The sequence below is a fragment of the Electrona antarctica genome (genome assembly GCF_951216825.1).
Source record: "Electrona antarctica genome assembly, chromosome: 17".
In the NCBI taxonomy this organism is placed as follows: domain Eukaryota; kingdom Metazoa; phylum Chordata; class Actinopteri; order Myctophiformes; family Myctophidae; genus Electrona; species Electrona antarctica.
In genome coordinates, this window is record NC_136798.1 from 18,000,864 (window position 1) to 18,018,363 (window position 17,500).

At 44.4% G+C, this 17,500-nt stretch overlaps 1 protein-coding gene across 1 annotated transcript in view; it reads left to right on the forward strand.

The window, feature by feature from the left end:
- Nucleotides 1-17,500, forward strand: part of plcb1l (phospholipase C beta 1-like) — a 220,270-nt gene that overhangs the window by 141,207 nt on the left and 61,563 nt on the right. Inside the window, exons 10-11 of the mRNA XM_079525533.1 lie at nt 8,121-8,267; nt 13,669-13,826. Coding sequence (XP_079381659.1) covers nt 8,121-8,267; nt 13,669-13,826 — 305 coding nt within the window. The remainder of the gene's footprint in view (nt 1-8,120; nt 8,268-13,668; nt 13,827-17,500) is intronic.

Below are 17,500 nucleotides of genomic sequence, written 5' to 3' on the forward strand. Positions count from 1 at the left end.
ATTGATGGATTGATGGATTGATGGATTGATGGATTGATGGATTGACATCTTTATTGACAAAATATGGCAATGTGTCGCGATGCGACGCATTGGGAGCTACTTTTGGTGTTTTAAGTACATTTTGATGCCAATACTTTTGTACTTTTTGAATACTGTTTTTATTAGGCATTTTGTATATGACATAACTTCAGAATATCATTGACAGATAATGAGTAATTAAGTGATATAAAATGAAAGAAATAATAGTGACAGGTAGTGTAAATGTTCCAAATACAATACATAATAAAAAAGGTATATACATGTGATAAACAAGAAAAAACAAAAAAACAGTTAAACAGTGACAAATGTGAACAGACAAACAAAACAAAGACAACAGGACAGACACAAACTTTCCCATACTTTTGTACTTTTACGTAACAAAGTATTTCTACATTGTATTGGTAAGTGAGTACTTTTTCCACCACTGAGTGTGAGTTTCTGGGGTGTGGCGTGACCGCTCTCTGCCATATGCTCTCTGGAAGACGTGTGTCCTTTGGTCCCAATGACAGATTCTACCCATCATGACCAGCATGTTTCTACCCGGAGGAAATGCTGCCATCTGCTCCGTGGAGACTTCCAGAGTTACACACACACACACACACACACACACACACACACACACACACACACACACACACACACACACACACACACACACACACACACACACACACACACACACACACACACACACACACACACACACACACACATAATAATGGTATAATGGTTAAAACTCTGATGTTTTAGATTCCCCCCCCTGGGGTTTAAGAGGTTAAGTGGTAATGGCACAACGTGTCACGCTGCAACGCGTGTAGATCTGCTATTTTCAGCATGCAACCAAGTGTAAAATGACTTGTGTCTTACTTATACTGGATCTTTTGTCCACTAGTCCCTTGCGAACATTTTAGTTTAGTTTTTATTTTTGACGAAGTTGTCAATGTATTTAGTCTTACTTTTAGTCATCATAGCTTAGCTTGATTTAGTTTCCATTTCGATTTCGTCAGTGAAAAAAGGTAGTCGACGGACGACGGACATGCACTGACAGGGAAACACGCACATACGAGTACATTATGTACCGTATAGGCAAAGACACATTCAGTACATTATGTACCGTATAGGCAAAGACACATTCAGTACATTATGTACCGTATAGGCAAAGACACATTCAGTACATTATGTACCGTATAGGCAAAGACACATACATTCAGTACATTATGTACCGTATAGGCAAAGACACATACATTCAAAAGATCACTCAGGAAATGACCCACATGCATACTGTACTGTACTGTACGGTATGCTCAACATGCTGTATGTAAATGTGAACATTGATACATAATGGCGGATGCATGCATGCTGAGCATGTGCATTCATGCTAGCATCCCTAAGCACACTGACACGCACGCACGCACGCACGCACGCACGCACGCAATGCAGTGCCTCAGGTCTGCCCTGACACAGTATCATACATATTAATCCCTAGAACACTCGACAGAAGAATAAAACTGGGTCTCCATTTCACACACACACACGCGCGCACGCACGCACACACACACGCGCGCTGAACTAGCAATGCCTGAGGTCTGCCCTGACAGATTGTTATTATTTAGGACGAGGAGGAGTGGAAAAGTGGCTTCGGTCCCCACGCTCTCTCTCTCTCTTCTTTCCATCGTTTCTCTCGGATAACAAGAAGAGCCATTCTGAAATCTGAATTGATCTTCCCACCCCAGACAGACATGCTCCATCATGGCATCTGAGTCCTTGACTGGGCTTTTATCAAACACGGCGACATTGTGTGAAGGCAGATGGATAAATGGCTTTAAAAAAAAGCCAGGCTCTCAAGGAGAGATGACGGCACCATTTCAAGCCATATTCATCTCCAAGTTATCATAGACAGACAAGACAGGCAACCCGTTCTGATGATTACATACACCTTAACGCCTCATCAGAATCACATTTCTCTGAAGGTGAATAGGGCTGCAACTTCCTCCCCACATATTTCTGTGTTGTCACTGCTGTTGTACTGTGTTGTACCCTACTCACCTACCAGTGAGGAGCCCCCACTGGGAGGACGTAGAGCCTTTGTCCTACTCAGTTATCGGCCCCTCCCCGCCCAGCTTCCCTCCCCCCGAACATGTTTTATGTTTTGTTTTGTTTTGATTTATTGTATTTATATTTATGTTGTATGCGATCAGTAGCATGCGATCAGCAGTATAAGTAAAGAACTATAAGTGTATAACTGTTTATTGTAACTTGTGTGAAAAGGTGTCATATAATCCCATGAGGGATGGGCCACAAGGTGGCATGACACTTAAATAAATAAAATCATTCATCATTCATTCAATTGAACATTATCTGTAGACTAGACCTGTACGTGCCCGTCGGCCTCCGGCCTACTTGAGAACGATGCAACTTGGGAACCTAATAATACCTGTTGTCAACTTGTCATAGCACCCGTTTTAACTATCTGTGTCCCTTTTGTGCCCATACTGTATATGGAGATCTCTGTATCTGTCTGTCTGCCTCTGTCTGTCTGCCTGTGCCTGAAGAGTGCAAACTGACTGTGAAAAGTGTAGTGGTTATTGGTTAAGTAATCAATTTGCAGGTGTGGGGTTGCCAGAGGCTGTGAATTGCACAAGTGAGGGGACTTAGGCTATAATTAGGCCCACTGGCAGAGCCTGAGCAGAGCCTTTTGTGGTGGTTCTGGACAACCGTGGGTCCGACCGACTTGACACCGAGCTCCCCCTGTGGGGGTGTGGAACGCGTGTGTCGAATGTGAAGTCGGTGGGGTTGTGCAGTTACGTGCATTACAACCGTACACACACACACACACACACACACACACACACACACACACACACACGCACGCAGACAAACAGACACGCAGAGAGAGCATTTATAGTAGGATATTACTCAAGTACTCAAACCTAGAAATAATTACTAATAACCAGTGTCACACAAAATAACTGTGTATTATTAGTTGTACAACAAAAGGCGAAAACAACTGCAAGCTCACCATGCGTTGTGCCGTGGTGTGTGCTTGTAGATCTGCTATTTTTTTCTGTTTTCATTAGATTTATTTAATTCAACTAGTTCTATGAACTGTTGCAGCCCTGAAGCACATCCACTCAGTGAAATTATTTTAAATTCTCCTCTGCAAAAACATAATATTACCGAGCACTGGCAAAAAGCAGAGAGCTTTTAATTAAACTGGGTTTGATTTGTACAGCGATGTTCTTCCTCTAAAGCTCCGGCTGCTGGCTGAGTGCCACGCACGCACGCACGCACGCACGCACGCACGCACGCACGCACGCACGCACACGCACGCACACACACACACACACACACATTAAGAAACATCCTCACATTGTTGGCAAACGAGGTCAGGTTTTATCTGAAAATGCTTGTCGAGTGAGTATTATTAATAATATTAATGTTTTTGTTGGACTATGCCACTTGGAACGAGCATTCATGTGCTGTTTTGTAGAGATCATGGGCTCGATCGTGTGCCATGATAAAAGAATGCGCTCCTCAGATGGTGCGACCTGAGTTGGAGCTGCCTCAGGCATGTTGCAAAACATTCACAGCTCAGAGGTCTCGTTCTGTCTTAATTCTCCACAAAGCTGTGATTGTAATTTCCCTCTAATCTGTCAATTCCTTGTGCTCATTGTGTTTAATTGTCTAGTCAAAGAAGTTATTAGATTTGTACCAAGACGCACTGTGCACGATTCCCTCGTTCAGTTTCATCACCTCATCACCCCATTACGCAGCAAATATGTAATGTAGTTCAAATGTAAAATTCCCCATAAGCACCACTTGGCTGTGTTGGTCGCAGAATGGATGGCAGATAGTCAGATACTGGACACACAAAACAAAACGCTCTGTATCTAATATAAATGTATTCCAAGGCAGCCCGCGTTGCTCTTCCATAAGGCAAGATCCAGGGCATAATGGATTCTGGATAATAGATCTCTTAAAGGGAATGGCACCTGGCACACTGATTGGTTTAAGTTGCGTAACGCCCAAACCACACCTATGCATAATGTAATGGTTAGCGGAGGTGTTTTAAGGATTTAGGTGGTGGCACAAGATAGCATTTTTTACGGGGGAACACCTCTTACACAATACTAAATCCCAAAATGTTTTTTATATATAAAAATAAATAAAACAAAACACACCTATTCATCTTCACTGGAACTCTGGGTTCATTTACAAAAGAGGTTTCAACCCGACAGAGATGAAATGTGCAATAAATGTGCCATGGCTGAGTATATGCCACCTGGGACAGCGTTGTGGGGGGTCCTCACGGGGGGGTCAGAGGGAGAACTGAGCTGGGCTCAGATGTCACAGAGGTATAGTGTTAATTAGTCTACTGCTACTCTGCAGAGGCCATGCCGCATTAATTAGCATAAACTGACCTGGGGGGCCTGCTGACAGTGAGACTGGCAAGCTAGCATCACTTAGCATATTTAGCATACCGATGAGAGCGAGAGAGAGAGAGAGAGAGAGAGAGAGAGAGAGTGAGAGAGTGAGAGAGAGAGAGAGAGAGAGAGAGAGAGAGACAGAGGGGGGAGTGAGTGAGTGAGTGAGTTTTATTGGAGTCCATAAATTTGCCCCTGTATTGGCAATAAGAGGAGACATGGAATGGGAGCGGTGTGAAATAAGATGGAGAAGTAGCTTGGTACAAATGTCGTCGTGAGTGCACACGCAAACACGCACGCACACATTTAATTAAATTAATTGGTTTTGGACCAGTGAGAGCTTATTGAATTTGTTTTGCCTGCCTATCTGTTTGACTGACAGATGTATTGATCACCGAGATAGCAGTGACTTGGAATGAAGTTGCTTCGATATATGTTGTAATGGTTGCCAACCGTACGTCCCTTGAAGACACAACAGTCCTTTTTTTTGGAAAATGAAAGATGTGTCCCTTACTGAACTGATAAGAGTATAACGGTGGCCTGGGCCATGGCCCAGTGGTCCAGGCACCTTGGCTGGTAATCCAGTCTGGCAGTGTGCCGCGGGTTCGACTCCCGATCCCGACAGCCTTCACTGCATGTCTTCCCCCCATCTCTCTCCCCATTTCCTGTCAGCCTACTGTCTGTCCCTCCATAAAATATATAAAATAAAGGCGAAAGCCACAAAAAAAAACATTAAAAAAAAGAAAGAGTATAATGCAACACTCGTAATTGTAGCACCAATATGAGGGAGGAGTCAGTTTATTATTCTTTTCTCAATAAAAGGATAGGCAGATAACTTGAGCTGAATTTAATATGCAAAAAATATATATACGGTTATACAGTAAATAATTCAAATAATAACAAACAAACACAACAGTCTCAAAGGAAAATGGCAAACAAAAATGTCAGCAGATGACAGCAGATGACACTGTCCGGTGACCGGTCACTGTCCAGAAAACCAGAACCTCAAAAGAAAACAAACTCCAACTCTCTCTGTGTGTGTGTGTGTGTGCGTGTGCGTGTGCGCGTGTGTGTGTGTGTGTGTGTGGGGACACGCATGTGTGTGGGCACGCGTGTGTGTGTGCGTGAGAGAAAGAGATAAAAGCACAATCACCCGCTTTTCGCTATGCCTGTCAGTTTTCCAGCGTCTGCCCACTCGCCTCTCATTGATGATGAATTACTATGCTTGTCAGTGGCTTCTCGTGTTAAAAGACCTTTTAATGTCCATGCACATCCAACTCAGTCTGAGCTGTCTTCAGTCAGAGAGACAGGTGGAGAGAGGTAGATAATTAATGCGTATGAGAGGGAGGGAGGACCACAGTAGAGATTATGTACAACTGGTAATTACATGCTCTGCTATTCTCTCATGGCTGTAGAGAGACATTTCACATGCTGTTATTATTATTATTAGGACATAATGTTTGTGCTGTACTGAGCGAGCACACATTTATATTTAAGATGTTTCACTTCACAAGTGAAGTGAAACATCTTAAAGTGGAAAAACTGCCAGTAAGTCTATTAAGTATCCAGCAAGCAAATGAAATATGATACTTGATTTCTGATTATTGTTGAGTGCTCATCTATCTATTAATGCACCACGTCTATGTGTGTACGTCTGTAATCCACCCACGTAACTCGAGAACAATTTGCCCCACCGACTTCAAACTTGACACACGTGTTCCACACTGAGTGCAGTGCCCGGTGTGAAGTCGGTTCCACACTGAGTGCAGAGCCCGGTGTGAAGTCGGTTCCACACTGAGTGCAGAGCCCGGTGTGAAGTCGGTTCCACACTGAGTGCAGTGCCCGGTGTGAAGTCGGTTCCACACTGAGTGCAGTGGCTGCCCGGTGTGAAGTCGGTTCCACACTGAGTGCAGTGGCTGCTCGGTGTGAAGTCGGTTCCACACTGAGTGCAGTGCCCGGTGTGAAGTCGGTTCCACACTGAGTGCAGTGCTCGGTGTGAAGTCGGTTCCACACTGAGTGCAGTGCTCGGTGTGAAGTCGGTTCCACACTGAGTGCAGTGCCCGGTGTGAAGTCGGTTCCACACTGAGTGCAGAGCCCGGTGTGAAGTCGGTTCCACACTGAGTGCAGAGCCCGGTGTGAAGTCGGTTCCACACTGAGTGCAGAGCCCGGTGTGAAGTCGGTTCCACACTGAGTGCAGTGGCTGCTCGGTGTGAAGTCGGTTCCACACTGAGTGCAGTGGCTGCTCGGTGTGAAGTCGGTTCCACACTGAGTGCAGAGCCCGGTGTGAAGTCGGTTCCACACTGAGTGCAGTGGCTGCTCGGTGTGAAGTCGGTTCCACACTGAGTGCAGAGCCCGGTGTGAAGTCGGTTCCACACTGAGTGCAGAGCCCGGTGTGAAGTCGGTTCCACACTGAGTGCAGTGGCTGCCCGGTGTGAAGTCGGTTCCACACTGAGTGCAGTGGCTGCTCGGTGTGAAGTCGGTTCCACACTGAGTGCCTGCCCGGTGTGAAGTCGGTTCCACACTGAGTGCAGTGCCCGGTGTGAAGTCGGTTCCACACTGAGTGCAGAGCCCGGTGTGAAGTCGGTTCCACACTGAGTGCAGAGCCCGGTGTGAAGTCGGTTCCACACTGAGTGCAGAGCCCGGTGTGAAGTCGGTTCCACACTGAGTGCAGTGCCCAGTGTGAAGTCGGTTCCACACTGAGTGCAGAGCCCGGTGTGAAGTCGGTTCCACACTGAGTGCAGAGCCCGGTGTGAAGTCGGTTCCACACTGAGTGCAGTGGCTGCCCGGTGTGAAGTCGGTTCCACACTGAGTGCAGTGGCTGCTCGGTGTGAAGTCGGTTCCACACTGAGTGCAGTGCCCGGTATGAAGTCGTGTTCCACACTGAGTGCAGTGCCCGGTGTGAAGTCGGTTCCACACTGAGTGCAGAGCCCGGTGTAAAGTCGGTTCCACACTGAGTGCAGTGCCCGGTGTGAAGTCGCTCGCATTGCCGCTTGTCCAGAACCAGCAAAAAAGCCACTGCCCATGCAGTGATCTTAGATCTCCATATGGAGTTGGCCTGTTCTGACATCACAATGATGCCTTGCCCTTTATTAGCCAATTGATCACACCTGATCACCCCCCAACGGGCACTGTTAAGTATAATTATACATTGTTATAAGTTTATTATGCATTATAGACATGGGCTTCATAGAAAGTGTTTTCCCAATGAAACGTCTCGATTTTAACCAGTAAGTAGAGTAAACAACATTCATAATTGCATAACTACAGTCGATGTACAACTGCTATAAAACATCATGCTGTGCTTAAAGTTCACCTTCAACCTGCCATCACTGTTTTGCGCATGCCATCATAGGTGACATTATGAAATATGTTCTATATGTGTAAAAAAAGAAAAAAAAAAAAAAAAAAAGGGAAAATAGCTGACCCGTTTTTCATCACCTGCTCCAATTTTGCCCGATGATACGTCTAAATCTGACCCAGTAAGCACAGCAAACAAGATTCACGATTCCAACTCTGCACGACTAACATGTTATCTCTCTCTGTGTGTGTGTGTGTGTGTGTGTGTGTGTGTGTGTGTGTGTGTGTGTGTGTGTGTGTGTGTGTGTGTGTGTGTGTGTGTGTGTGTGTGTGTGTGTGCGTGTGCGTGCGTGCGTGCAGGTCAGATCTCGGTGGAGGGCTTCGCCAGGTATCTGGACAGTGAGGAGAACTGCATCATCCCTCCAGAGAAACTGGACCAGAGTGAAGACATGACACTTCCCCTGACCCAATACTTTATCAACTCATCACACAATACATACCTCACAGGTACGCACGCACACACATGGACACACACGCATGGACACACATACATGGACACACACACATGGACACACACACATGGACACACACACATGGACACACACACATGGACACACACACATGGACACACACGCATGGACACACACGCATGGACACACACACATGGACACACACACATGGACACACACGCATGGACACACACGCATGGACACACACGCATGGACACACACACATGGACACACACACATGGACACACACGCATGGACACACACACATGGACACACACACATGGACACACACGCATGGACACACACGCATGGACACACACACATGGACACACACGCATGGACACACACGCATGGACACACACGCATGGACACACACGCATGGACACGCACGCATGGACACACACGCATGGACACACACGCTGAACTGTACGTTTATGCACAGATACACTCTTCTCTCTCCCAATTCAATTCAGTCATTGAGGAGCTTTATTGGTGAAAACATGCGTTTACATCGCCAACGTTCAATGTAGTGTATGTTGTGTCACAAGCTAGCTTACAAAACTACAACATATCTTTGCTTTTAGAAATGTATACAGTAAATCCATGTAGGCAAGGGTATCTTGATATAAAGCTTTTGGGGGGGGGAAAGCATCTTTTCAAGGTGTTGCAAGGTGTAACACTTTTTTAAAGACAAATACTGTAGTAGCATTTTCTCAAATATATTTGAAATAGAAGTATACAGTGTTTTTTCCAAAATGATTTAGAGGTAGTTGCTCCGTTCATACAGTAGTTCTATTTCCCTCTGTTCTACTTTACTCCCAAACAGTGGAATGTGTTTCCCCTGATGTTCACGCATGGATGGTCCACTTGTTCATTCGGAAACACAATTACCTTCGCAGGCGTTAGCGCACACCTACCCTATGCATGGAAATGGACTACATTTACGTAACCCAGCATAATCTCTGGTCGTCGTTACCAATTTACAATTTACCCAATCACATTGCTCCATCAGACCCGTTCATTGATATTCATGAGTTTCTATAGCCTGGAGATTACACATCTGTATGTGTGTGCGCACACATGCACGCTCACAGACACATATACTGTAGACACACACACACGCGCGCGCGCACACACACACACACACACACACACACACACACACACACACACACACACACACACACACACACACAGAGACACAAAAATACAGACACACTCACTCACACACGCATGGTTTTGCGAACAACCCCAATTCCAACCCCCCACCCTAACCTTATGAAACTTCAGTCAAATCTAATTGGGCATGCCGATTCCAATCAAGTCTTTTATTGTACAACATTTATTTTGTCCCCAAATGTGGCCTATTGCAGGAGAACACATTGCACGCACGCACGCACGCACGCACGGACACATCTCATTTATCAATCTAATCTAGCTCATTTATCAATCTAACGTAGAAACCATCACAGGAATCATCTCGCGCAGGCCCGTATTAACACGACCCGTATTAACACCTCTTGCCGCGCCAATGGACTAAAATACTATTAAGTCATTAATTATTTGTGTGACAATGAATCATCACATAAAAATGACATAATCGTGAGCCCTCGCTTCTGCAGCTAAAACTGTATTAATTATGTCAGCATATACTGACACTCCAAGGAAGACGACGCACATCTAGGTAATGAGGCTTCAGTGCTCTATGACATATTGATGCGTTTGGTGACAGCAGCTGTGAGTATCTTGTGCTACAGCAGATTAAAAAGCAGGGGGGAAAAAGCTAGTTCCAAAAAGCTAGACAGACAGTGAAACCTGGGGAAATGTCCATTTCGCTGCTGTTTTACTAAATTAAAATCCTTTCGCATCTACACGCCCGTATAGGTCTTAATTGAGTCCAAATTGCTGTTAAATCTCATTTATATGGGTGACTGATTGAAGCATCTAACCTAATTGTTTTTTTGTTTTGTTTTTTACTTTAATTGCCCGGAACTATTTAATCCATTACATTCATGCGCCCAGTCGATTTATAAACACGGACGCCTTTTCCGGACGGACCGGCCGGAAGTTCATGATGTTGTGTAGCAGCTAACAATAGCCACACCGCTATAGAGTCGATCGACAACAACGGGAGACAAGAATAAATCTATCGAGACTAGCGACTGGACCGCGGAGCGCCGTCTAACACAGGATCTTTTTTCAGAAAAAGACGGGATGATTTAGATCGCGAGTTATGAACGTTTTAAGATTTTCGTTTTCATCAGCTAAACAGGGGAGGGAGTTTTTCGATGACGCCTCACTCTTGCGCGTCACCGAGGAGAGCCCAGCAGGCGCGCCTGGGCTATACAGCCATGCGATCCGTTCTCGTATCAATAAACTTCGTCTTTTGGACAATACTTCGTCCTGAGCGTCGGGCGTTACTAATAGAAAGGACAAAGAACTTCATCCTGGGCGTTCGGAGAACCCTGTACACTGTAAATGCAACTACCTGTTTATGTTAGGGACGTCTATGGGTAATTGGGTATGTTAGATTTTAGATGCTGTGACAATGTGGTTTACACTTGATCCATGTTGCACTTTCACATAGTTTAGATTTATAATACAGATTGTATTTATTTATACAGCCTTTTTAACACAGATCACATTTAACACTGAGATTTTAACATTTTAACACTTGAGACTGTAGTTGCTGTGTTGGTTTTTGAATGCTGAACCCTTGAACCTGAGATGTTAGGTCACATAATTTTACCTAAAAATGGCTTCTGTTTGTGTTAGATGCCTGCCAGATTGTCAGACAAACGATGAAAAACATTTGGCCTGAGCTGAGACCTGAGGTGACTCTACGCTCACAGATTGATGAATGGCAACAATTGCGATGAGACGAGCAATGAACGTCCACTTTTTTGGTCTGTGCAAGTTTGATAAATGAGGGCCACTGTGGCATCTACGTACGTGCCACAGAGCACACAGCATGCTTACAACGGACATGCACGTCCACACACACACACACACACACACACACACACACACACACACACACACACACACACACACACACACACACACACACACGTCTACGTGCTCCTGGCAGAGCACAAGTCGCGCTACAGTGGCCATTTTCTATTGAGAGAACATTAGCATTCATCTATTCAAATCTATTCCGGCAGAGGAAGTGAAGAGTATCAGATCTTTCAAGTGAATCGAATTTTCTCCAGTGCGACGGCAACAAGGAAATTCCCTTACAATAGGACCGCTGGCCTGTGACCACAGTAAACAAAAACAAAAAAAACAGAGTACCTGAGTCGCCCAATGCTGCCATTTATTCCTTCCTGCTTATGCATTATGGATAGAGACATATTGTAACATGGTATTAAACATGAGAAGAAGATGAATTACTGGAAAATATAGAAATACAATGAATGAATGAATATATGAATGATTCAGAATGAATGAATATTTTATTCTCGTCGTGTCATTACAACTTTCAGTTTTTGCTATGCTGTACATTAAATAACGATGTTGAAATTAGCCTCTCAGCTATTTTCTGTGAAGGTTTTCCCCATACAGTAGATGTATGGGGAAAATATGTGGAAACAGAATGTGTGGAGGTATCAACTATCAATGTATAGAGATTAGCCCTGTGCGAACACTAAGACAGACCCTTTTGTAGATCAAGAGTTCCCAAACATTTTCAGCTCAAGACCCAAAAGATAAATTTGATGTCTCAGGACCCAAACTTACAAACTTACAAACTTATGACTATGAATTAACTAACCCGTTCTATACCCTATTTCCCGATCTAACTTATTGGGAGCTTGTAGATCTGCTATTTTTTTAATGTTCTGACAGTTACAAAAATTTACATTTGGCAAAAAGAAAATAAATAAATCATTTTGTAGGGTCCTTGGACAACAGTGTTGTGTCAACCAGTGGTTCTTGAGGGGGTTCCAGGTGGTCCCCAACTAAAATGGAGAGTTGGTTCATGGAAACGTATAGATCTTTAACTCTTGAGAGTATAAAATTTTACTTCCTCAAGAGTTAAATTATTGTTAAACATCTGCATTACTTAATTTATAAGAAGTCTACACAATTAGAGAATATAGAAGAATTGTTATTTTGATCAACGTTTGCCTGTTACTGTATCTCTCATAATAGTACCACATCAATGCAGCATGGATTTGTGCACAAAATCTTATCCAACGACAACAACATATTCTTGATATGAAAAGGGTTGAAAACCACTATTTTGTATTCCGGTAGATGGTTTTCCTCCTGCAGGGTCAGTGTCAACCTCTCCCCTGCGTTGGAGGAATGTTTGTCTGTGTCCCGCTGGGTGACTCCATGCTAGGTAATGTGAGGGCATCGGGGCGTTTCATGCATTAATTCCCGCTGATTGCCGTCGCTAATCGATAGCGAAGCGGAGCCGCGTATCATGTGGTGCGCGGGCCGCGGCACAGGATCTCATTTAGAGAAGAACCTTCTCCTTAACTGATTTAAGAAAGAACGATGTAGCACTTTAACCACCCCCCCCCCCCCCCCCCACGGGGAGACTGGCTGGGACTCCAGAGGACAAACCGGAGAGAGAGAGAGAGAGAGAGGGAGGGAGAGTGTGTGTGTGTGTGTGTGTGTGTGTTCGTTCGATGGATCAAAGAATGATTTTCAGACTTATGACAGACACAAACACACACACAGACAGAGTTAGAGATAGAGACAGAGAGAGAGCATGTTACAGGAAGAGTGAGGGAGAGTCAGTCAGACAGACAGACAGACAGACAGACAGACAGAGTGACATTGAAGTCTAAAGTGAGTACCCAGCTCTTTCTTGTCAGCCCGGAGCGGCCCCCATGTTGGCGCTGGTGCAGCTGCTAATGTGAAGAGATAATTGCTTGGTTAATGGTGGCAGGCGATGGTTCACCTGCCTTGGATAATGACAATTGTATTGTTTTCACCGCATGAGGACAGAGATCGCTGTTAATGAGCTCTGGAGAGGAGTGATGGGGAAGGCTTTTGTGAACAGCCCTGGCTGTCTTTTAGTCAATCAAAATGACCTCATGGGCTTTATTTTTTGTCCATGCTAAACCCCTTACCCCTAAACTAGGCTACTTTGCCTTTTTTACAATTTTGAAAAATAATTTTGAATAAATAGCCAATCTACAAGCTCACAACGTGTCGATGTAGATCGGCTAGTTGAACTGTTCAAAACGTATTGTCAAAATAGTAAAAAAGAAAAAGGCAAAGTAGTTTAGGGATAAGGGGTTTAGCATTGACGAAAATAGAGCCCCATATGCCATGCTCTGACTGACGTGTGTGTGTGTGTGTGTGTGTGTGTGTGTGTGTGTGTGTGTGTGTGTTTGTGTGTGTGTGTGTGTGTGTGTGTGTGTGTGTGTGTGCGCAACCAGCTGGCCAGCTGGCGGGGACCTCGTCGGTGGAGATGTACAAGCAGGTGCTGCTGTCGGGCTGCCGCTGCATCGAGCTGGACTGCTGGAAGGGACGCACCGCGGAGGAAGAACCCATCATCACGCACGGCTTCACCATGACCACAGAGGTCCTCTTCAAGGTGAGTCCATGACCACATAGATCTCCTTCAAGGTGAGTCTATGACCACAGAGATCTCCTTCAAGGAGAGTCCATGAGTCATGACCACAGAGATCTCCTTCAAGGTGAGTCATGACCACAGAGATCTCCTTCAAGGTGAGTCCATGACCACATAGATCTCCTTCAAGGTGAGTCTATGACCACAGAGATCTCCTTCAAGGTGAGTCTATGACCACAGAGATCTCCTTCAAGGAGAGTCCATGAGTCATGACCACAGAGATCTCCTTCAAGGTGAGTCATGACCACAGAGATCTCCTTCAAGGTGAGGCCAGGCTTCACCATGACTATACAGACGGATAAAGTTGAAGAGAGGAAAACATGATTGAGGGAGAGAGAGAAAACCTTTTGCATCATGTCAGAAAATTACAATCCCCTTGAAATGAGGCGGTCATACGCTGCTGCCGTCTTTCCCTTTTCTCCTCTTGTTCAATTCAATTCAACAAATATATTATGTAGAGCATCGGGAACAATGTGCTTTTGAGGGATAGACGATAATGACAGACACACTAGGGAGGCATGACGGAATGACAGACAGACAGACAGACAGACAGACAGACAGACAGACAGACAGACAGACAGACATGGCTATCAAGGTGAAATTACAGGTGGTTGCACTGATTAATGCAGCAAATTTAGATTTCACTAGAAATGCACTCTGTCGAAGTGCCAACTTGCGCCTTGCACACAAGTAGGCCATACATGGCCTACTTGTGCGCAAGCGGAGCGCGCAAGTACTGCTACTAACTAATTTCATTACAACTGCTGTTCTAAATCCTTTAGACCCGTTATTGACCTTATACCAACCTTGAAACGTACCTTAGTTACGTCACCATCAACAGCCAATAAGGGACCTCCATTCTTCTCCCGCTACATACATACATACATACATACATACATACATACATACATACATACATACATACATACATACATACATACATACATACATACATACATACATACATACATACATACATTTATGAAGGTATTGTAGGCTGGGATTTTACAAAAAAGCCCCCCTTTTAAATACATACATACATACAGACATACAGACATACATACATACATACATACTTATGCCATCTGGTGGCTAATGAACCAAACACACATTCTCAGAAGTTGAAGCAGTTTTAGAGGACCCACTTTTAGGCCAGTGCAACGGAGCATGCTTTTGCCTTTTTAAAACCTTACCCATTTTAACCAAATACATACATACATACATACATACATACATACATACATACATACATACATACAGCCGATCACCAAGCGTACCTTAGTTACGTCATCAGCTAATCCCTGACACCACCGACATACGACCGACATAGGCAGCCGATTACAGTACTTGCGTGCTCTGCTTGCGCAATTAATGAAAGTCACCTGAGGAGTAGAATAAGACTGATGGAGTTTTATTGAGAATTAAATGGTAATGTGAAAGAGAAGCAAACGACCGTCAAAGAGCTGGAGAGAGAGTGGGAGGACAAAAAGAGAATAGAGGGCTGTACGTGTTATTATTAGAAAAGAGCTTTCTTCACCAATGGGAAGAAGGATTTTAAATTAAACCAAGTTCATGTTTGTGTAACTCACTCAGCTCATCTTTGCGAAGCCTTTCTCTGTAAAGCCTTGGACGTTTAGCTGCGTTCAGCAGTGTGCTCGGCACACATCATCCTGCTTAAGGCACTGACAGAGTCTGTAAGTACATAACCTCGGATCCCTGGCTTGTGTTCTCCGGAAGAAAGCCACGGCGAACGCTGACATGAAGAGAAATGTGGATAGCAAGGGACTACTGACGGTATGGGCAGGAGCCGTTCGGGGCTATGGCAATTTCTTTAATATATATTTTACCTTCCAGTTTTGCTGATAGATATAAATTGTTGAATCTGATTTTGGTTTGCACCCGGTCAGATAAACACAAACTGGGCTCTATCTACCATTATGCGTAAACTTTTTAGGCATCTTTTATTCTGCTTTTTAGTCTGCTGTTCTCTGTGCACGACACCGTCGCGGGACAGAGCATAAATTAGGCTTGACTCTATCACCTGCTCGAGCAAGAGCAGATCGAGCAAGAGCAGCTCTCGTGGCGTGACCATAATGCTTAGGATTTTTACTGTGATCTCTCGCTGTTGAAGTATATTATAATCCTATTATATAAAAGCAATTCAAATTAAGCAATTGTCCTCAAAACCACACCTCCACTCTCAGAGTTACAGACCTGTGACTCCTCAAGGAGCCTTGGGGGTTCTCAGACCCCAGTTTGAGAACCACAGAGTCCGTGCAGTGGTTTCCGTTTCAGGAAACGGTTCAGGCATGTTCTCGCATTACGTATTGATACTTTTTTTACTGTCTTACTTTAAAGAAATGGGCTCTATGCACACAGAATAGCTCTTCCTACTTCTGGGCCTCTTCCCTACTTCTTTCAAGGGTATAGGCCTATCTCACAGCCCGCTTTCCACGCCCACTTCCGGTAAATAGTGGTGTCTTTAACATGAGCATTTACACGTTTTTTTCTCTGGAGAATCTAAGTACGTTTTCTAATGTAAAAATGTGACAGACCAATATTATTATGAAGCAAACAAGATGGTAAATCAGGTCGAACAGATAGAACAAACCTTACCTTGAGAAAACAAAAGTTGTAGACTTCTTAAATTACCTCGGTTAACATGTAGTGTCTATGGAGTGACGTCACGCTATCACCACTAACCCCGAAAGGGGGCGTATTTAGGGGGGCGGGGAAATTCTGTGAGATAGGCTTATTACCAATGATACTAATTTAGGCTCTGTTCCATTTAGTGGTTCTCAAACTTTTACATTTCAAGGTTACAACCAAATGGAGCTGTAAGCGTCCATTTGGTTCCATTTGTACACTCAGAGTTACAGACCCGTACAGGTCCATTTGGAACCAACTCAAGGACACTTTGAGAACCACTGGTGTAGCTGTGTTTCCAGTGAGCCAACGTGCACAATAGCAGCACCCTGACTCTGTTTGACCAGAATGGAACAGAGCCTTCATTAGTATCACCTGGTGGAAGGAAGTAGGGAAGGGGCCCAAGTTCTTTCCAAAATGGCGTATGCATAGAGCCCATTGACAGTCCAAATCACGCAATGCGGAGCTTAAACCCTGCAACAGTGCAGAGGTCTGCTAATTGCATTGGTTTATTCCACACGGACCCCAGCAGAGTCTGGACTGCTATATGTCTGGACTACAAATTAGCCTTTAGTAAACATAATATCTCCCAGGCATTCTTCCTTGATTGGGGTTATTCAATCCACGGTCAATTAACTTCATACCCACATACCCAGCATTTAATTATTTGGCCTGTATGACCATAATGATTAATGGGCCTAGACTAGAGCCTCAGCACAAGCTAACAGGCACTGCAATGCCACCATCAAACATGGTTGTCACCAGAGATGGATATGCTGTGGATGAATTTATGCCTGAGGAGAGACACTGGAGTTTATCAAAAAAAAATGCCCCCTAATGCAAGTGCCCAGGTACAGGACATGGACAAACAACAGTACATAGAAGAAGAATAAGGTCTGCACACTGGAAAAAAGAAAGAAAATAAGCTCCACTCTTTGTTTATTACATCAACATTTCGATCACACAAGGATCTTGTGTGCTCCTTGTGTGAT